Source organism: Somniosus microcephalus, chromosome 5 (genome assembly GCF_052327205.1).
Source record: "Somniosus microcephalus isolate GS21.2 chromosome 5, FLI_Smic_1.0, whole genome shotgun sequence".
NCBI lineage: Eukaryota > Metazoa > Chordata > Chondrichthyes > Squaliformes > Somniosidae > Somniosus > Somniosus microcephalus.
The window spans coordinates 124,987,425-125,009,251 of record NC_140991.1 but is presented as its reverse complement, the minus strand read 5'-3'; the positions used below and the strand labels follow the sequence as shown (position 1 = coordinate 125,009,251).

General features: G+C 47.3%; 1 protein-coding gene across 1 annotated transcript in view; it reads right to left on the bottom strand.

The window, feature by feature from the left end:
• frrs1l (ferric-chelate reductase 1-like) overlaps positions 1-21,827 on the bottom strand; it is a 64,483-nt gene that overhangs the window by 19,829 nt on the left and 22,827 nt on the right. The window contains exon 2 of the mRNA XM_085988174.1: positions 12,091-12,175. Coding sequence (XP_085844300.1) covers positions 12,091-12,175 — 85 coding nt within the window. The remainder of the gene's footprint in view (positions 1-12,090; positions 12,176-21,827) is intronic.

Below are 21,827 nucleotides of genomic sequence, written 5' to 3'. Positions count from 1 at the left end.
AGTTTCTGTCAACAATGTCCTCCAAATCCAAGATGCCAGCCACCTAAGCTTCCACGGCAACTGTGAGAGCTGTCAGGAAAGGCTCTATGATGGTGGGCACCGCTGCCGTGCTTTTTGAGCTGACTGCTTGGTCCATATTAAACAGAATGGTCTCCATGCTCTGTATGAAGCCTTGACACAAGTTGGAGCTGGACTCCTCCATTCTCTGCAACATTGTGTGCAAGCTTGCTGGCAGGCTGCCCAGTACATCTTGCATTTCCTGGTATATGTCATCAACCTTCTCCAGTAGCTTGGGACGTCAAAGTCAGCATCTGAGTTCTCTGCAGCAGAGCTAGTATGTGATCTCTCCCTACGGTGTCCTATCCCCCTTCCCCAGCTCCTACACGTGTGTCCAATGATTCACCATGTGAAGACCCCTAGCCTCTAAAATACGCATGGTGCCAGTATCTGAGCTGGTGCTTGTGAGGGTGAGATCGAGGGAGCCTGCATCATCAGGAAGGCTGAGCTCCCCTTCTTCAAGTGACACAGAGTTATGTCCACATCTTCAGCACCTGAAAATGAAAGAGGGACAAGGGTTAGCTTTTAGTGTGAAGGGAGAGCAGAGAGAGAAATGGCTGGTGAAAGCATCTGCAGTTTGTCATGTAGTGTGTGCAGGGTGAGATAGAAATAATAAGGAAAAAAGTTAAGATGTGAAGATACTCTGCGCGACGTCACCTCCAGAATTGCCGGTCACCACTGCCATGACTCTGCCCCTGCCAGTGATGCTCAGCACTCTTCCTTTGAGGGGGCTCGAGGAAGAGGGTGTGCAGGTGGGCTCGGCCTCCTCCACTGGCAGCGTGCTGTCTGGAGTTGCAGGCGACCTTCTCCTGCAAGGGAGTGTGTTAGTCTCAGTCTTGTGCTTAGAGAATGTGCTTGTTATGGTGGAATAGCTTCTATTCAGTGTGTCAGATGTGAGGCGTGGTGAAGTGAGGGCTGCAAAAGTGACGAGTGTGTGAGTATGAGGAGAAGGAGGTGTTGGGGAAGTGATTGTAGGAGGGTGAAGAGAAGCGGGGAGGCACATATTGTGAGTATTGAAGCTAGAGGTGATACCTTGACAACTATGGTACTGCATTTCTTTCAGCATTGCAGCCATATCCTGGGAGCTTAGCTTCTGACATTAAGTTCCTCTGCGATGCCTTCTCACTGGTGGTGGAATTGTTGCCTGGAGGGCTTTCTGCCTCTGAAGAAGAACAGGATCTCTCTCAACGCCATCCAGGACAAAGCATCCCGCTTGATTGGCACCCCATCCACCACCTTAAACATTCACTCCCTCCACCACCGGCGTACCGTGGCTGCAGTGTGTACCATCTACAAGAGGCACTGCAGCAACTCGCCAAGGCTTCTTCGGCAGCACCTCCCAAACCCGCAACCTCTTCCACCTAGAAGAACAAGGGCAGCAGGCGCATGGGAACACCACCACCTACAAGTTTCCCTCCAATTCACACACCATCCTGACTTAGAAGTATATCGCCAATCCTTCATCGCCTCTGGGTCAAAATCCTGGAACACCCTACCTAACAGCACTGTGGGAGAATCTTCACCACACGGACCACAGCGGGTCAGGAAGGCAGCTCACCACCACCTTCTCAAGGGCAATTAAGGATGGGCAATAAATGCTGGCCTTGCCAGCGACACCCACATCCCATATATGAATTTTTTTTAAACTCCACTTTCCCGCCCGATCTCCATATTCCTTGATTCCCCTAGAGTCCAAAAATCTATCTATCTCAGCCTTGAATTTACGCAAAGACTCAGTATCCACAGCCATCTGGGGCAGAGAATTCCAAAGATTCACAACCCTCAGTGAAGCAATTCCTCCTCTTCTGTCTTAAATGGCCTACCCCTTATCCTGAGACTATACCCTCTACTTCCAGACACTCCAGCCAGTGGAAACAACCTCTCACCATCTACCCTGTCAATCCACTTCAGAATCTTGTATGTTTCAATGAGATCACCTCTCATTCTTCTAAACTCCAGAGCATAGGCCTATTCTGCACAATCTCTCCTCATAGGACAGCCCTCTCATCCCAGGAATCAATCTAGTGAACCTTCGTTGCACCACCTCCAAGGCAAGTATAGCCTTCCTTAGATAAGGAGACAAAAATTGTGCACACTACTCCAGGTGTGGTCTCACCAAGGCTCTGTACAATTGTAGCAAGACTTCCTTACTCTTATACTCCAAACCCCTTGCAATAAAGGCCAACAAGCCATTTGCCTTCCTTATTGCTTGCTGTACCTGCATGCTAGCTTTCTGTGTTTCTTGCATGAGGACATTCAAATCTCTCTGAACACCAACATTTGAAAGTTTCTCACCATTTAAAAAAATGCTGTTTTCCTATTCTTCCTACCAAAGTGAATAACCTCCCATTTCCCTACATTTTACTCCATCTGGCACCTTACTGCCCACTCACTTAGTCTATCTATATCCCTTTGCAGACTCTGTGTTCTCCTCACAGCTCACTGTCCCACCTAGCTTTGTATCATCAGCAAATTTGGATACATTACACTCGGTCCCTTCATCTAGGTCATTAATATAGATTGTAAATAGCTGAGGCCCCAGCACCGATCCTTGCGGCACCCCACTAGTTACAGCCTGCCAACCTGAAAAAGACCCGTTTATCCCTACTCTCTGTTTTCTGTCCATTAACCAATCCTCTATCCATGCTACTATATTACCTTTTATGTGGCACCTTATCGAATGCCTTTTGGAAATCCAAATATACTACATCCACTGGTTCCGCTTTATCTACCCTGCTAGTTACATCCTCAAAAAACGAATAAATTTGTCAAACACGATTTTCCCTTTCATAAAACTATGTTGACTCTGCCTAATCATGTTACGATTTTCTAAGTGCCCTGATACCACTTCCTTAACAATGGATTCCAGCATTTTCCCGAAGACGGATGTCAGGCTAACTGGCCTATAGTTCCCTGTTTTCTCTCTCTTGCATGTAATCTTATATCGATGTCTACTTGTTCTAGATAGCTCAACCACTGAAAACAAACAAACAGTCTGTTCTTACCCCATCCTTTCATAATTTTGAATATCTCCACCAAATCACTGCATAATCTCTTTTGTTCTAATGAGAACAGCCCCCAGTTTTCAAATCTTGTATTTCCTCAGACCAGGCACCATCTTAATGAATCTGCTCTGTACCCTCTCTATTGCCTCAACATCCTACTTGTAGCATCGAGCCTAAATCTGCACACACTACTCCAATTGTGGTCTTACTAAGATTTTATATGGATTCATCATTACAACTTGATGTTTATATGCTATACCACTTGCCATGAAACTAGTACTCCATTTGCTTTTATTTTTTTAAATGGCCTTATCCATTTGAGATGTTGTTTTTAATATCTAGTGAACCGTTGCTCTTCCATGTCTCCCAACCTTACCCAAAGTATAATTTTTTTCCTAAATTTTATCACTTCACATTGACTAACATTTAATTCTATCTGCCAGTTTTTTGCCCATTCCACTACCTTATCAATATTCCCTTGCAGCTCCCTTTGTTCCTCAGAATTATTTACTATGCCTCCTATTTTAGGATCATCTGCAAATTTGGTCACCACTCCCTCGAGCCCTCTATCCAAATCTTTGATGTACACCGTGAACAGAAGAGGTCCCAAAGCAGAACCCCGTGGGACACCCCTACTCACTTCCAACCACTCTGAGAAATTGCCCTTAACCCCTGCTCTCTCTTTCCTCCCTTCTAACTAGCTTTTAATACCATTTGCTACCCTTCCCCCAAAGTCCATACTCCAATAGTATCCTGTGCAGAACCTTGTCAAAGGCTTTGTAAAAGTCCATGTACACCACATTCATTGTATTTCCCAATCCACTATATGCCACCTCCTCAAAAGAACTCTATTAGGCTTTGTTGGAATCTGTACATAGAAAATGACTAAGTTAGAATAACGTGACATGAGCAGAATGCATTATGGGTGAGGATAGCTAAGGTTACCATGGGACATCTTAGCTTGAAAGTACAGCAATGAGTTCTGTGAGAAAACAGGCTAGAGACACACCTTGGGATAAGGAACTGTAACCATCTGAAACAGATAAGGTTAGAACAAGAAGCAAAGACAAAAACTGAGGAGGTAGAAACAGAAGATTACATAACTGTCTATGATTAATTACAATGTAGCCTAAATGAAGAATGAGTAATAGAATAGATCAGTTTATAACATATGAATAACAGAAGGAAAGTTAGTTATAAATAAGTAGAATGCTTAACTGAGACTGATAGTGAAAGGGTTAAGGTCAGACAATTGAAGTGTTGTCCTGGAAAGACAGGCACCAGCTGTGGCCTAATAGAAATGTACTGAACAGAGGAACCTTGAAGAAATAAGGTTTGAGGCCACATTTCTGTACCACAGAACTGTACAAAAATGGTTTATACCATTTTTCAGACAAAGACAATAGCACATGGTGCTGGGGTTACATCATATCCTGTGACAAAAGTAGGTGTGTTATAAGAAAGGTATAAAAGTTAGGGTACCCTAGTAGCCAGTGGGCAGCTAGAACTGGTCAGTCTCAAGCTCAAGACGCCCAAGGTTCCATCCAGCGGGCTGTCTTGTCTACATGTGGGTATGTGGATGCGAATCAGTTGCATGTTTACTATAATTGATGCATCAATATAAGATAGGGCAGAGAGCACAAAATCTTCCAAATCTTGTATTTAGGTGTTAGCCATGGCTCAGTTGGTAGCACTTTTGCCTCCGAGTCAGAAGTTTGTGGGTTCCAGTGTCACTCCAGAGACTTGAGCACAAAATCTGGACTGACACTCCAGTGTAGTACTGAGGGAGTGAAAGAAAGCTCTTTCTTTCTTAATAAAATATTAAAGTTGATGACACTTGATTCTTGGACCTATTATAAAGCAGAAGCCAAAAACTTACAAGCACGATCTTCCTTTCTGAAATTTGTACATGCTGCTTCTAACTATTTTCTCCGTCTAAATATTTAATAATTTCATCTTTAATTAAAGATTTCAATACTTTCCTTACTAACTAACTAGCCTGCAATTACAGAGTTATCTCTGTCTCCCTTTTTATAAATGAGTATTACATTGCTTACTGAGAAAAAGCAGTAAACCTGAGGATTGGGAGCAGTTCAGGATTCAACAAAGGAGGATAAAAGGATTAATTAAGAAAGGGAAAATAGAATATGAGAGTAAGCTTGCAGGAAACATAAAAACTGACTGTAAAAGCTTTTATAGATATGTGAAAAGAAAAAGATTGGTGAAGTCAATCGTAGGTCCCTTCAAGTCAGAATCAGGGGAATTTATAATGGGGAACAAAGAAATGGCAGACCAATTAAATACATATTTTGGTTCTGTCTTCATAAAGGAGGACACAAATAACCTCCCAGAGATGTCGAAGAACATAGGGTCTGATGAAAGGGAGGAACTGAAAGAAATCAGTATTTGTAGGGAAATGGTGTTAGGGAAATTGATGAGATTGAAGGCCGATAAATCTCCAGGGCCTGATAATCTACATACTAGGGTACTTAAGGAAGTGACCCTAGAAATAGTAGATGCATTGCTGATCATCTTCCAACATTCGATGGAATCTGGAACAGTACCCATGGATTGGAGGGTAGCTAATGTTACCCCACTATTCAAAAAAGGTGGTAGAGAGAAAACGGGGAGTTACAGACCGGTAAGCCTGACATCGGTAGTGGGGAAAATGCTAGAGTCCATTATAAAAGATGTAATAGCAGAGCACTTGGAAAACAGTGACAGTATCGGACAAAGTCAACATGGATTTACAAAAGGTAAATCGTGCTTGACTAATCTACTGGAATTTTTTGAGGATGTAACTGGTAAAATAGATAAGGGAGAACCAGTGGATGTGGTGTATTTGGACTTTCAGAAGGCTTTCGATAAGGTCCCGCATAAGAGATTAGCGTGTAAAGTTAAGGCACATGGGATTGGGGGCAAGGTATTGACTTAGATAGAGAACTGGTTGGCAGACAGAAAGCAAAGAGTTGGAATAAACGGGTCTTTTTCCGAGTGGCAGGCAGTGACTAGTGGGGTACCGCAGGGATCAGTCCTTGGACCCCAGCTATTCACAATATATATTAATGATCTAGACAAGGGAACTAGATGTAATATCTCCAAATTTGCAGACGACACAAAGCTGGGTGGGCGTGTGTGCTGTGAGGAGGATGCCGAGAAACTCCAGGATGATTTGGACAGGTTGCATGATTGGGCAGAAGCATGGCAGATGCAATATAATGTGGATAAATGCAAGGTTATCCACTTTGGTGGCAAAATCAGGAAGGCAGATTATTATCTGAATGGCAATAGATTGGGAGGAAGGGGAAGTGCAACGAGACCTGGGTGTCCTTCTACACCAGTCGCTGAAGGTAAGCATGCAGGTGCAGCAGGCGGTTAAGAAGACAAATGGTATGTTGGCCTTCGTTGCGAGAGGGTTTGAGTACAGGAATAAGGATGTCTTGCTGCAGTTGTACAGGGCCTTGGTGAGACCACATCTGGAGTATTGTGTGCAGTTTTGGTCGCCTTATCTGAGGAAGGATGTTCTAGCCATGGAGGGAGTTCAGCGAAAATTCGCCAGGCTGATACCTGGGATGGCAGGAATGATGTATGAGGAGAGATTGGGTCAATTGGGCTTGTACTCGCTGGAGTTTAGAAGAATGAAAGGGGATCTCATTGAAACTTATAAAATTCTGACAGGACTGGACAGACTAGATGCAGGAAGGATGTTCCCGATGGTCGGGGAGTCCAGAACCAGGGGTCACAGTCTAAGGATAAGGGGTAGGCCATTTAGGACAGAAATGAGGAGGAATTTCTTCATCTAGAGAGTGGTGAACCTGTGGAATTCTCTACCACAGAAGGCAGTAGAGGCCAATACATTAAATATATTCAAGAAGGAGTTGGATATATTTCTTAAGGCTAAAGGGATCAAGGAGTATGGGGAGAAAGCAGGGACTGGGTACTGAATTTGGATGATCAGCCATGATCGCATTGAATGGCGGAGCAGGCTCGAGGGGCCGAATGGCCTACTCCTGCTCCTATCTTCTATGTTTCTATGTCACTGTCCAATGCTCTGGCAAACATCCGCTCTCAATAGATCCTTGAAATATAATTTCCAGAGTCTCCATTATTTCTTCCCCTATTTCCGTAAAGATCCCTGGATGTATCTAGTCAGGTCCCAGTACTTTCTCCTCTGTTAGCTTAACTAATTTCTCCAGGCATTCCTTTTATTTATTATATCTCTCATCTCACTTTTAACCAATGCAGGATTTACCTCATCCCCAATATCCTTCTTTTGTATCTCTCTTATTTTCATCATCATGCCTATAGGCCCCATTTGCCCTATTTTTCCATTTTAGCTTGTCACTAAACTCTATTTATCCATGGAATTCTGAAATTTGAAGTAGTCTCCTTTTTTAATGGTACATATTTATTCTGCAACTTTGTAATCTTGTCAAAGATATCCCATTGTTGATCTACAGTCCTGTTTGCCAATTTTTCTTTCCATTTCACCTTAGCAAGCTTACTCACCTTTCTAAAATCCATTCTATTCGAATCTGGTGCCCTTATTTTTGTACCAACTTTTTCCCTTTTTACAGTATCTGCACCTCAAACCTTATATTATGGTTACTGCTCCCAAGGTGCTCACCCACATTTAATTCATCTACCTGATCTAGCAATACATCTCCACTTGGAGGCATATGAACATACTGCTTGAGGAAGGAATCCTGCAATCATTTTAGGAATTCCATTCCCCTTTCTTTGTTCACTTCCTCCCTGTCCAAATCAATGAGTGGATAATTAAAATATTCTAATACAATAATGTTATTCCTATTGATCTCCCTGCTATGTTTCTGGATTTTCTCTTCCATTTCCCTCTGCCAATTAGTGGGTCTGTAGTACAACCGCACTAATGTAACAATCCTATTTTTAATCTCTAAACATCTCTGCCTGAACCTCTTTTTTAGTGTACATCAGTCCTCTCTACAGCATGTGCTATTGTTACTCCTCCTCCTTTCTTACCTATTCTGTCACTTCTAAACATAGTATAACCCGATATATTTATTTCCCACTCCTACCCAGTTTGCAGCTGTTTCTGTTAGTGCTATTAAATCTCTATCTTACTGTAACATAATCACTTCTAATTCCCCTGTTTATTTCCCCACTATGAGCATTGCAATACAGACATTTTCTTTTTATTCCAATTGGGGGAATTAGAAGCAATTATATCACAGTAAGATATTTAACAATTCCTGTTTCCTTTGATTTTCTTTGTGCTAATATCTCATTTCTTTAGCCCTCCCCCCCCCCCTTTTTCCCTCTCCCACGTGGCAGCTGTCTCCCATTCTGCCAGCACATTTCACACCTAATCTAGAGCCGACTTTTGTCTCCACTAGTCCTATCACCATCTCGTCTCGTTTTGAATACCTCTTAATGTCTCTTCTCTTTTGTTCTCTCCCAGCCTGGCCTCTCAATCTATTTCATTTCCTGTGCCTTTCCAGTCTTGACAAAGAGTTTGACTCGAAATGTTGACTATTTCTCTCTCCACGGATGTTGCCTGGCCTGCTGAGTTTTTCCAGCATTTTCTGTTGTTATTTCTCATTTCTTTATCTGTTTTTTCACTGCTTGCTTGTAAAATTTTCCCAACCTACAGGTTCCTAACCCCAATGCCAACCCAGTCAAGAATTTTGTAAAACTTTAACTACCATGCATATTCCCAACTCTGCCCCGGCCTAACTCTCAAAATTTTGCTTCACTACAGATTCTCATCTGCAACCTCAGCTCAAGGGGCTGAATGGCCTACTTCTGTTCCTATATCTACAGTCTTAAAAAACTTTTCAACCCACATATTTTCCCATCAGGCTCCCATCCATATTCTTCAACTTATTATGTGCAATGCAACAGCAGATCCATTAATATCTATTCTATAATAAATTCATTATACCTGTAAGTGTTGCTGTAATAGGTATTTTCAGTTGTTAAAAGCGTCACACTATGTGGTACACAAATGCTATTATTTTATAGTGAAAAGTATATTGCCCTGTGATTGTGCATTGTAGCCACTGGCTTCCCACAAATGAGTGAAAATACTTCCAGAAAAAAATTTCATTCTGCATTTTTTTCTTCAGTAACTGAAGTGTTAAATAAGGGTTTAAACAAAATAGAAAATACTTATTTCACAATCACATGCTTAAATGTATCCACTGATTTATTTTTTCTGTCTTTTAATTACTTTGTTAACATTGTTGCTTGAAGGCCTCAATTGTCCAAAAACCTGAATTTGGACGTGATATTTTTGCCCAGAGCTGTGTCTGAGGGTTCAATTTGGATTGTACAGTTTGAGCATGTGCAGTATTCCTAATTACCCAGGATCCACAAGTACCATACAGCCAGCCATACTGGTGAAAATGTTTCTTTATCTTCTAGCACTTTCTACTCAGTAGCTTTTCTTAAAGTAATTTTGGAAAACAAGAGGACAAATTTCAAAAGCTTTATTTAGTTAAATTTATGTTGATTTTTTTTTAAGTCTGTGTTCGAGACAAAAATGAGAAAAAATGAAAATCTTCTGATTATATGACTTACAGCTTTTATTTTGTGTTCTGTAAACGTTAGAAACTATATTAAGCTGAGGGCAGGAGGAAGAGAGGAAGGAACACTGGGCTCAGAGAGAGGGATAAGTGAGAGAGAAAGAGAGGCTTCATGTTAATATTAGTTTGATATTTTAAGACAGTTCAATTTTGAAGCCAACTAACTCTCCCTCTGTGTTTTGACACTTAGAAAATGTAATTACTAATTTCTTACACTTGTGAGACAGAGATCCAATTGCTAGTACCCATGAGATAAAGAGCAGCAGACAGATGGTGTCTTTTCTCAATCTAAGTTGATTTTATTTTAAACAACTAAGTTGAATTTTGAAAGCAAATAAAGCCTCTTTGATAGGAAGAGAGGTAGGAAAGTCACTGGTTGAGGGTTAGAGGGCCTTTGGCAGATTGAGTGGCAGTGGGGGAGTGGATGGAGGGTTAAGGGTGAGGTAAGTGACAGTAGAGTAAAGGGGAGGGAATTATACAAGGATTAAGCAGGTATAGCAGGTATTTCAAAGGGGAAGAAAAATTATGATGGAGTGAGATGATGGTAGGAAGGGGGAAAGATAGCTGTAACATGGTGGATGTAATAAATGTGAGGAAGTGGGTAGAAGCAGTAGTTGGATGAGGGGATGGGGAGGGAGCCACTAAGAGCCACACTTTCCCCGCAACCCTACCCTAAATGCTGACCAATGGTTCTTCTATGTTTCTCCCACAGACCCAATTCACGTACAAACCGGGGTCAAACAAGGCTGTCATCGCACCAACGCTCTTCTCAATCTTCCTTGCTGCAATGCTCCATCTCACCCTCAGTATGCTCCCCACTGGAGTGGAGCTAATTTACAGAACAAACGGGAAACTGTTCAACCTCCGTCGCCTCCAGTCCAGATCCAAGGTCGTCCCATCCTCTGTCGTCGAATTACAGTATGCAGACGACGCTTGCATCTGCGCTCACTCGGAGGTCGAACTCCAAACCATCGTCAACACCTTCACCGAAGCGTACGAGAGCACGGGCCTTACACTAAACATCCGTAAGACAAAGGTCCTCTACCAAACTGCCTCCGCCACACAGTGCCGCCCCCCGATTATCAAAATCCACGACAAGGCCCTGGACAACGTGGACCACTTTCCGTACCTCGGGAGCCTACTGTCAACAAGGGCAGACGTCGACGACGAAGTCCAACACCGCCTTCAGTGTGCCAGTGTAGCCTTCGGTCGCCTGAGGAAGAGAGTGTTTGAAGACCAGGACCTCAAACCCTGCACTAAGCTTATGGTCTACAGAGCAGCAGTGCTACCCGCCCTGCTGTATGCCTCAGAGACATGGACCATGTACAGCAGGCACCTCAAAGCACTGGAGAGGTAACACCAACGCTGCCTCCGCAAGATCCTGCAAATCCATTGGCAGGATAGGTGCACCAACGTCAGTGTTCTGGCTTAGGCCAGCATCGAAGCTTTGACCACGCTCGATCAGCTCCGATGGACGGGTCACATTGTCCGCATGCCCGATACGAGACTCCCAAAACAAGCGCTCTACTCGGAGCTCCGGCATGGCAAGAGAGCCCCAGGTGGGCAGAGGAAACGCTTCAAGGACACCCTGAAAGCCTCCTTGAAAAAGTGTAACATCCCCACCGACACCTGGGAATCCCTGGCCCAAGACCACACAAAGTGGAGGAGAAGCATCCGGGAAGGCGCCGGACGCCACGAGTCTCTTCGCCGGGAGCAAGCGGAAGCCAAGCGCAGGCAGCGCACGTCAACCCAAGCACCCCACCCACCTGCCCCTTCAACCACCGTCTGCCCCACCTGTGACAGAGACTGTAGGTCCCGCATTGGACTCATCAGTCACCTGCCAACTCATTTTTAATGTGGAAGCAAGTCATCCTCGGTTCCGAGGGACTGCCTAAGAAGAAGACCCTAAATGCAATTCTTTTCTTTGCCACATCAAGCCACCCATCATCACTAAAAGGAAAGAAAACAAGAGCCAGAAAAGCAAAAGAGGACAGAGAGAGAGAGAGAGAGAGAGAGAGAGAGAGAGAGAGAGAGAGAAGGAAAAAAATGGTTAAGAGAAGAGGAAGAGAAATACAGACATGGAGTGAACCCAATTGGCTGGATACTGGTATCTGTGCTGGTGGGGACTGCGGGAGGAGGGCGAGCTGTGAGATCAGGACTGCAATGTGACATTGCTGATCTGCAGTGTTGTGGGATTTATGGAGGAGCAGCTATCTGTGCTGTAAAAAAACTAACTGTGGTTGTTACAAGTACTCTTGACTATTGTTGAATTCTGATCTAATTCAGCTTCACAAGTCCAGGGGGAGAAGGGGTGTCGGTGTATTGCAATATCATGACATCACTATGAGTTTTCCCACAAAACATTAGTTTGGAACTTTTGATATCGTAAACTCTTGTTTTTTTTTTAATCATTGTTTCATCAGATGACATTTAGAAACTAAGCATGCACTTCTGGTACCTACCTAAAGCAGCCTTTAGTTTTTCCACAATCATCTACCCGAATTTTTGCAAAAGGGTCCACAGGAGGAGGGGATGGGAAAGCGTAACCTGCAACACAAAATTACAAAATACCACTACCATGACCAAAGAAAACACATATTTGACACCATATGACTGATTCAACAAACAATGTAAAAAGTATACATTCACTGTTATTTTTGCTAGCAGCAGTGGCGGCGGCAGAGCGGACCTAGGAGGAGCGGCAAGGCGGCAGCGGCGGATAAAGGGAGTCCGAGGCACAGGCAGGCCCCACAGCAGCAGCGGTGGAGGAGGAGCGGCAAGGCGGCGTATAAAGGGAGCCCGAGGCACAGGCAGGCCCCACAGCAGCAGCGGTGGCGGAGGAGCGGCGAGACGGCGTATAAAGGGAGCCCGAGGTGCAGGCAGGTCCCACAGCAGCGGCAGAGCAGACCTAGGAGGAGCGGCAAGGCGGCGTATAAAGGGAGCCCGAGGCACAGGCAGGCCCCACAGCAGCAGCGGTGGCGGAGGAGCGGCGAGACAGCGTATAAAGGGAGCCCGAGGCACAGGCAGGCCCCACAGCAGCAGCGGTGGCGGAGGAGCGGCGAGACGGCGTATAAAGGGAGCCAGAGGTGCAGGCAGGCCCCACAGCAGTGGCGGCGGCAAAGCAGACCTAGGAGGAGCGGCGAGGCAGCGGTACCAACTCAGCACTGGCAGAATTTAGGACCATACCAATTAGGAGCAGGAGTAGGCCACTCGGCCCTTCGAGCCTGTTCCGCCATTCAATAAGATCATGGCTGATCTGATTACTCCACATTCCCGCCTACCCCCGATAACTTTTCACCCCCTTGCTTACCAAGAATCTATCGACCTCTGCCTTAAAAATATTCAAAGACTCTGCTTCCACCGCCCTCTGAGGAAGAGCGTTCCAAAGACTCACGACCCTCTGAGAAAAAATTTCTCCTCATCTGTCTTAAATGGGCGACCCCTTATTTTTAAAGTGACCCCTAGTTCTAGATTCTCCAACAAGAGGAAACATCCTCTCCACATCCACCCTGTCCAGACCCCTCAGGATCTAATATGTTTCAATCAAGTCACCTCTTACTCTTCTAAACTCCAGCAGATACAAGCCTAGCCTGTCCAACCTTTCCTCATAAGACAACCCACCCACTCCAGATATTAGTCTAGTAAACCTTCTCTGAACTGCTTCCAACACATTTACATCCTTCCTTAAATAAGGAGACCAATACTGTACACAGTACTCCAAATGTGGTCTCACTAATGCCCTGTATAACTGAGGCATAACTTCCCTACTTTTGTATTCAATTCCCCTTGCAATAAACGATAACATTCTATTAGCTTTCCTAATTACTTGCTGTATCTGCATAGTAACCTTTCGTGATTCATGCACTAGGACACCCAGATCCCTCTGCATCTCAGAGCTCTGCAATCTCTCACCATTTAGATAATATGCTTCTTTTTTATTCTTCCTGCCAAAATGGACAATTTCACATTTTGAAAGAGTGACGTCAGAAGTCAAAAAGTGATGTCGGCATAAGGGGAGGGAGCTGATTGGTGAGTAGCTGGTAAGTGTTTATACTTGGCTTTCTTAAAGTTTTATGTTTATTCCAGCTAGGTTAGTAAATAGACTGTTAAGTAGAGATACGGCAGTGCAGTTCACACCTGTGGAATGCACATCCTGTGCCTTGTGGGAAGTCCTGGACACCTCCCGCGGTCTGGACGACCACATGTGCGGGAAGTGTCGCCAGCTACAGCAGCTCGAGCACCGGGTTACGGAGCTTGAGCGGCGACTGCAGTCACTGCGGTGCATCCGCAAGGCCAAGAGCTACGTCGATAGCACGTTTCGGGAGGTGGTCACCCCGCAGCGTAAGGATGTGCAGGCAGAGAGGGAATGGGTGATTGCCAGACAGAAGGAGGACCAGGCAGGTAGTGCAGGAGTCCCCTGAGCCCATCTTGCTCACCAACCAGTATTCAGTGCTGAGTATAGGTGAGGGCAATGGTTCCTCTGGGGAGTGCAGCCAGAGCCAAGTCCACAGCACCATGGAAGGCTCAACTGCACATTTGGGGGGGGGGGGTTGGAAAGAAGAGTGGGAGAGCAATAGTGATAGGGAATTCAATAGTTAGGGGAGCAGAAAGGCGTTTCTGCGGCCGCAGACATGACTCCAGGATGGTATGTTGTCTCCCTGGTTCCAGGGTCAAGGATGTCACTGAATGGCTGCAGGGCATTCTGAGGGGGGAGGGTGAACAGCCAGAGGTTATGGTCCACATTGGTACCAATGATATAGGTAGAAAGAGGGAGGAGGTCCTGCAGGCAGAGTTTAGGGAGCTAGGAAAGAGATTAAAAAGCAGGACCTCAAAGCTAGTAATCTCCAGGTTGCTACCAGTGCCACGTACCAGTGAGTACAGAAATAGGAAGATAGAGCAGATGAATGCGTGGCTGGAGAGATGGTGTAGGAGGGAGGGCTTTAGATTCCTGAGGAATTGGAATCGTTTCTAGGGGAGGTGGGACCTCTAAAAGCCAGACGCGTTGCACCTCAACGGGAATGGGACCAATATCCTTGGTGGGGGGGGGGGGGGTGGTGGTTGGTGCTGTTGGGGAGGGTTTAAACTAGCTTGGAAGGGGGGTGGGAACCTGAGGGTAGAATCAGAAGGGAGAAAAGCTAAGCTAGAAATAGATAGGGGTTCAGGTAAAGGGGTATTTAGGAAGGCAATAGTGCAGGGCAACGACAGGAGTAATGATAACCAGAATGTATCAGGAAGGGGCAGAGCGTACAAGCATAAGAGTGCACCAGAAAATAGAGTCAGAGTAAGGCAAAATGATGAGGTAAAATTAAAGGCTCTTTATCTGAACGCTCACAGCATTCGTAACAAGATAGATGAGTTGACGGCACAAATAGAAATAAATGGGTATGATCTGATAGCCATTACAGAGCCATGGTTGCAAGGTGACCAAGGCTGGGAACTGAATATTCAGGAGTATTTGACATTTCAGAAGGATAGGCAGAAAGGAAAAGGAGGTGGGGTAGCTCTGTTAATAAAGGATAAGATCACTGCAGGGGTGAGGAATGATATTGGCTCAGCAGATTAGATTTCAGATCAGATTAGATTTATTTGCCATATGTAACAAGTACAATGGAATGCTTGTTCCCCGTAGGGACGCGTCAGCTAAACATACAGTGCCGCGTTCAGAGTCAATACAATGGCTTCCAGTGGCAGTGGGAGCACGATGTCCCTCAGCCACTCCGTCCTCCTCTTCACCACGGCCTCCTCCTCACTGTTGCCGGCTCCACGTGTGGTGGCCTGCTTCTCCCGCTCTGGCCACCATGCCCGGCTCCTCTCCTCCCATCCGGACTGCGAGTTACCTGAAATGGAGCTGCCGGCCGACGTGCTGCAGCTTGTCGTTGAGTCTGCTGCTGCTGCTCGTTGCGCTGCACTCCTCTGCCCGACTCGCCGAACACATCATCGGGATGTGAATGCTCCAATGCGGCCTCCTCTTCAACGTCGCCGGCTCCACGTTCCACGGCCCGGGGCCTACTTCTCCCTCTCCCGGGTCGGCCTATGGCCGCCATGTTCGCTCCCCTCCTCCCAGTCGGAATTCCTTCCCGCCGAGTTTGGGTGGAGATAAGAAATAGTAAGGGTAAGAAGTCACTGGTGGGAGTAGTATATAGGCCCCCTTACAGTAGCTATACTGTAGGACAGAGTATAAATTAAGAAATAATGGGGGCTTGTAAGAAAGGTATTGCAATAATCATGGGCGATTTTAATCATCATATAGATTGGACAAATCAAATTGGCAAAGGTAGCCTTGAGGACGAGTTCATAGAGTGTATTCGGGATGGTTTCTTAGAGCAATACATTGAGGAACCAACCAGGGAGCAGGCTATTTTAGATCTGGTAATGTGTAATAAGACAGGATTAATTAATGGTTTCATAGTAAAGGATCCCCTAGGAAAGAGTGATCATAGCATGGTAGAATTTCAAATTCAGTTTGAGGGTGAGAAACTTGGGTCTGAAACTAGTGTCCTAAACTTAAATAAAGGCAAATACAAGGGTATGAGGACAGAGTTGGCTAAAGTGGACTGGGAAAATAGATTAAAGGGTAAGATGGTAGATCAGCAGTGGCAGACATTTAAGGAGATATTTCATAAATCTCAGCAAAGGTATATTCCAGTGAGAAAGAAAGGCTCTACGAGAAGAATGCACCATCCATGGCTAACTAAGGAAGTTAAGGATGGTATCAAATTGAAAGTAATGGCATACAATGTTGTGAAGATTAGCGGTAGGCCAGTGGATTGGGAAAATTTTAGAAACCAGCAAAGGATGACAAAAAAATTATAAAGAGGGAGAAGATAGAGTATGAGAGTAAACTAGCAAATAATATAAAAACAGACAGCAAGAGCTTCTACAGGTATATAAAAATGAAGAGAGTAGCTAAAGTATACGTTGGTCCCTTAGAGGATGAGATTGGGGAATTAATAATGGGAAATAGAGAAATGGCAAAGACTCTAAACAATTATTTTGGATCGGTCTTCATGGTAGAAGACACCAAAAACATCCCAATAATAATAGATAATCAAGGGGCTATAGGGAGGGGGGAACTTAAAACAATCTCCATCACTAGAGAAAAAGTACTAGGCAAACTAATGGGGCTAAAGGCCGACAAGTCCCCTGGACCTGATGGCCTGCATCCTAGGGTCTTAAAAGAAGTGACTGCAGAGATAGTGGATGCATTGGTTGTAATCTACCAAAATTCCCTGGATTCTGGAGAGGTCCCAGCGGATTGGAAAACCGCAAATATAATGCCACTATTCAAGAAAGGAGGGAGACAGAAAGCAGGAAACTATAGGCCAGTTAGCCTAACATCTGTCATTTGGAAAATGCTGCAATCCATTATTAAGGAGGTAATAGCAGGACATTTCGAAAAACATAAGACAATCAAGCAGAGTCAACATGGTTTTATGAAAGGGAAATAGTGTTTGACAAATTTGCTGAGTTCTTTGAGGATGTAACAAACGGGGTGGATAAAGGGGAACCAGTAGATGTAGTGTATTTGGATTTCCAGAAGGCATTCGATAAGGTGCAACATAAAAGGTTACTGAACAAGATAAGAGCGCACGGGGTTGGGGGTAATATATTGGCATGGATAGGGGAGTGGCTAACTAACAGAAAACAGAGGGTCGGGATAAATGGGTCATTTTCCAGTTGGCAACCAGTAACTAGTGGGGTGCTACAGGGATCAGTGCTGGGGCCTCAACTATTTACAATCTATATTAATGACTTGGATGAAGGGAGTGAGTGTACTGCAGCCAAATTTGCTGATGATACAAAGGTTAGCAAGTTGTGAGAAGGACACAAAGAGTCTACAAAGGGATATAGATAGGTTAAGTGAGTGGGCAAAAATGTGGCAGATGGAGTACAATGTGGAAAAATGTGAGGTTATTCACTTTGGAAGGAAGAATGAAAAAGCAAATTATTTAAATGGAGACTACAAAATGCTGTGGCACAAAGGATCTGGGGGTCCTAGTACATGAAACACAAAAAATTAGCATGCAGGTACAGCAAGTAATTAGGAAGGCTAATGGAATGTTGGCCTTTATTGCAAGGGATATGGAGTACAAAAGTAGGGAAGTTTTGATGCAACTTTACAGGGCATTGGTGAGACCACACCTGGAGTACTGCGTACAGTTTTGGTCTCCATATTTAAGGAAGGATATACTTGCATTGGAGGCAGTGCAGAAAAGGTTCACTGGTTGATTCCTGGGATGAAGGGGTTGACGTATGTCGAAAGGTTGGGCCTATACTCATTGGAGTTTAGAAGAGTGAGAGGTGATCTTATTGAAACATCTAAGATTCTGAGGGGGACTGACAGGGTGGATGCTGAGAGGATGTTTCCCCTAATGGGGGTATCTAGAACTAGGGGGCATAGTTTCAGAATAAGGGGTTGCCCATTTAAGACGGAGATGAGGAGGAATTTCTTCTCTCAGAGGGTCATAAATCATTGGAATTCTCTACCCCAGAGAGCTGTGGAGGCGGAGTTATTGAATATATTCAAGGCGGAGATTGACAGACATTTGAACTACAAGGGAATCAAGGGGTATGGGGAGAGAGCGGGAAAGTGGTGCTGAGGCCAAGATTGGATCAGCCATGATCTTCTTGAATGGCGGAGCAGACTCGAGGGGCCGAATGGCCTACTCCTACTTCTTATGTTCTTACTTTTACTTCATCTCACTATCATAAACCAAGATTACTACCTATCTAATTGTATGTGTGGGGGACTACGGTCTCCCGCGTAAAGAAATAGGCAACACAGCGAGCTACAAGAAATAGGTCTTTACTCCAACTCTCACAATACAGTACTGAATTCGTGAAGCCCGCGAACCTGTGATGACTCACGGATTGGTCACCTGCTGGAACCTGATAGAAGGAAAACCAATCAGCAGCAGGCAAGTCTGAGCGTGCCTTATTCCTCTCAGCTTGCAACTGTCTTGCGGGGGGAGGGGAATACAGCAGTTAAAAGGGGATTATACAGGTTTATCTACATATACAGTGTTTCCCCAATGTGGCAACGCCACATACGCCCCCCCCCCGCCAGAATCCTCGTTCACTGTAAAAGTCAGTCTCTGCAGAGGTTTGACCAAGCGACTGTAGTAGCCATCTGGCGTGTGAGGAGCGCTGTCTGGGAGGTCGGCCGGTTGGTTTGTCGGCTGGTCTGCCGGTGGGCTGGCTGGACGGGCTGCCGGTGAAGGTGGGGCGGCGGCCGTGAAGTAAGGTTCTGGCGTGTCTTGGTCCTCTTGTGGGGCCGCCGCCAACACAGGAGGTCTGCCCCGCCGTGGGGGAAAAGCCGGCCGAAACGGGAAGCTGAGGTCCAGGTGCGCCGGTTCGAGGTGGTCTACTGAAATAAGGTCCGGCTTCCCGCCGACATCGATAAGAAAAGCTTTGTCCCCCGTCTCCAATACTGGGAAGGGGCCGGTGTATGGTGCCTGCAGCGGGCCTCTGTGCGCGTCCCGGCGCACGAAGACGAACTCCGCATGTCGTAAGTCTCGAGGCACGTAGGACGGCTGCGGGCCGTGTTGCGAAGTGGGCACTGGACGGAATTGCTGGGCCGCGTCCTGGTGCAGGGAAAGCTGTCTGGAGGTCGACCACGGCGCCGTTGTCAGGGGGAGGAAGTCGCCTGGTACTCTGAGCGGTTGGCCGTAGACCATCTCGGCCGCAGAGGTGCGGAAGTCCTCTTTGGGCGCGGTACGCAATCCCAGGAGAACCCAGGGTAGTTTGTCGATCCAGCTGGTGTCTGCCAGGCTGGCGCGGAGGGAGGCTTTCAAAGAACGATGAAAGCGCTCGCAGAGCCCGTTGGCCTGCGGGTGGTAGGCTGTTGTCCTGTGCAACTTGGTGCCGAGGCCGGCGATGATGGCATTCCACAAGTGGGAGGTGAACTGGGGGCCTCTGTCCGAGGATATGTCGGTCGGCACGCCGAACCGGGCCACCCATGTCGAGACGAATGCTCACGCGACGTCGGTCGTGGCGGTGGAGGAGAGGGGAACCACCTCGGGCCATCTGGTGGTGTGGTCGACGATCGTGAGGTGTGTAAAACCATGCGACGGAGGCAAGGGACCTACCAGATCGACGTGGACGTGGTCGAAACGCCTCTCGGGCACCGGGAAAAACTCCAATGGCGCCTTGGTGTGCTGCTGGACCTTAGCGCGCTGACACGGCACGCATGTGTTGGTCCAGTCTCGCACATCCTCGTGGAGTCCAGGCCAGACGAACTTGGTGGACATAAGTTTCTGAGACGCACGCATCCCTGGATGTGAAAGGCCGTGGATGATGTCGAAAACTCGCTTGCGCCAGGCGGATGGAACGACCGGCCTAGGCGAGGGGACTGAGACGTCGCACAGGAGGGTTGTGCCGGCCGCGTAGAAGTGGATGTCGGCCAGGGTGAGGCTGGTAGTTGACATCCTGAGGGCCTGGATCTCCGCGTCGGCAGCCTGGTCTCTCGCCATGCTGGCGTAGTCGACGCCCAGGTGCACTGCGTGGAGCGAGGGTCTTGAAAGGCAGTCGGCCACCAAATTGTCCTTGCCGGCGACGTGGCGGATGTCCGTGGTGAACTCCGAGATGAAGTTGAGTTGGCGCGCGGACCAGGATTCGGTTACTTTGGCCATGGCGAAAGTGAGCGGCTTGCGGTCCACGAATGCGGTGAACGGCCGGCCTTCCAGAAGGAAACGGAAGTGCCGGATTGCCAGGAACAGGGCCTCTCTGTCGAACGTGCTGTAGGCCTGCTCGTTCTTGCGCAGCTGTCGGCTGAAAAATGCCAGTGGCTGCCACGCGCCTTCGACCCACTGTTGCTGGACGGCGCCGACGGCGTAATTCGAGGCGTCCGTGGTGAGGGCGGTCTTGGCGCCCGGGATGGGGTGGGCCAGTAGTGTGGCGTTGGCCAAGGCGCTTTTGGTCTGGTGGAAGGCTGTCCCCATCTCGCTGGACCAGGTGAGTTGCTCTCTGCCCGTTTTGCCCCTGGTGGCTTCGTAGAGGGGGCGCATGAGTGCGGCGGCCTTGGGCACGAACCGGTGATAGAAATTGACCATCCCCAAAAATTCCTGCTGCGCCTTAACCGAGGTGGGCTGGGGAAAGTCCGCCACCGCTTGCACCTTGGAAGGTAGGGGAATGGCTCCCCTTGGCGAGATTCTGTGGCCGAGAAAGTCAATTTGGGCTGCTCCGAACTGGCATTTGGCCGGGTTGATGATTAGCCAGTGTTGGCTGAGGCGCTGGAAAAGGGAGCGCAAATGCACGATGTGCTCGGCCTTGCTGGTACTGGCCACGAGGATATCGTCCAGATCGATGAACAGGAAGCTCAGGTCCCATAGGACGGAGTCCATGAGCCGTTGGAAGGCCTGTGCGGCGTTAAGCCCGAAGGGCATGCGCAGGAACTCGAACAGTCCGAAGGGGGTGATGACCGCCGTCTTCTGGACGTCTGCGTGGTGGACGGGGACCTGATGGTAGCCGCGAATCAGGTCGACCTCGGAAAAGACGGACTTTCCTGCTAGGTGTGCCGAGAAGTCTTGGATGTGCGGAATGGGGTATCTATCGGGCGTGGTGGCGTCGTTGAGCTGTCTGTAGTCGCCGCAGGGGCGCCAGCCACCGCCCGGCTTGGGCACAATGTGGAGGGGGGACGACCAAGGGCTGTTCGAGCGGCGGATGATGCCCAGTTTTTCCATCGTGGCGAATTCTTCCTTGGCCACCGCCATCTTGGCTGGGTCCAGGCGTCTGGCTCGAGCGAACACTGGTGGTCCCGTAGTGGCGATGTGGTGCTCGACCCCATGCTTGGCTGCCGCGGCTGAGGTGGTCGGTTGTGTGAGCCTCGGGAAATCTGCGAGTAGGCGGGCGTAGTCGTCATGCGCCGGGGCGGAGCAGGACCCGACGAGGGCCGGGCTGTTGCTCTGCTGGCAGGCCAGTGAAGCGAAAGTTGCTGCGTCGATCAGGCGCCTGTCGCGGACGTCGACCAGGAGTCCGTGGGCGCAAAGAAAATCGGCGCCCAGCAAAGAATGTGCCACCGAGGCCGTCACGAAATCCCACGTAAATCGCTGGCCGTTGAAACAAACCTCGGCCCGTCGCTTTCCGAAAGTAGCGATGGCTGCGCCATTTGCCGCCACGAGGGGTGGGCCGCTGCGGCCTGCCTGGATGTCGAGCTGGGAGGCAGGAATTATGCTGCATTGGGCTCCGGTGTCGCAAAGGA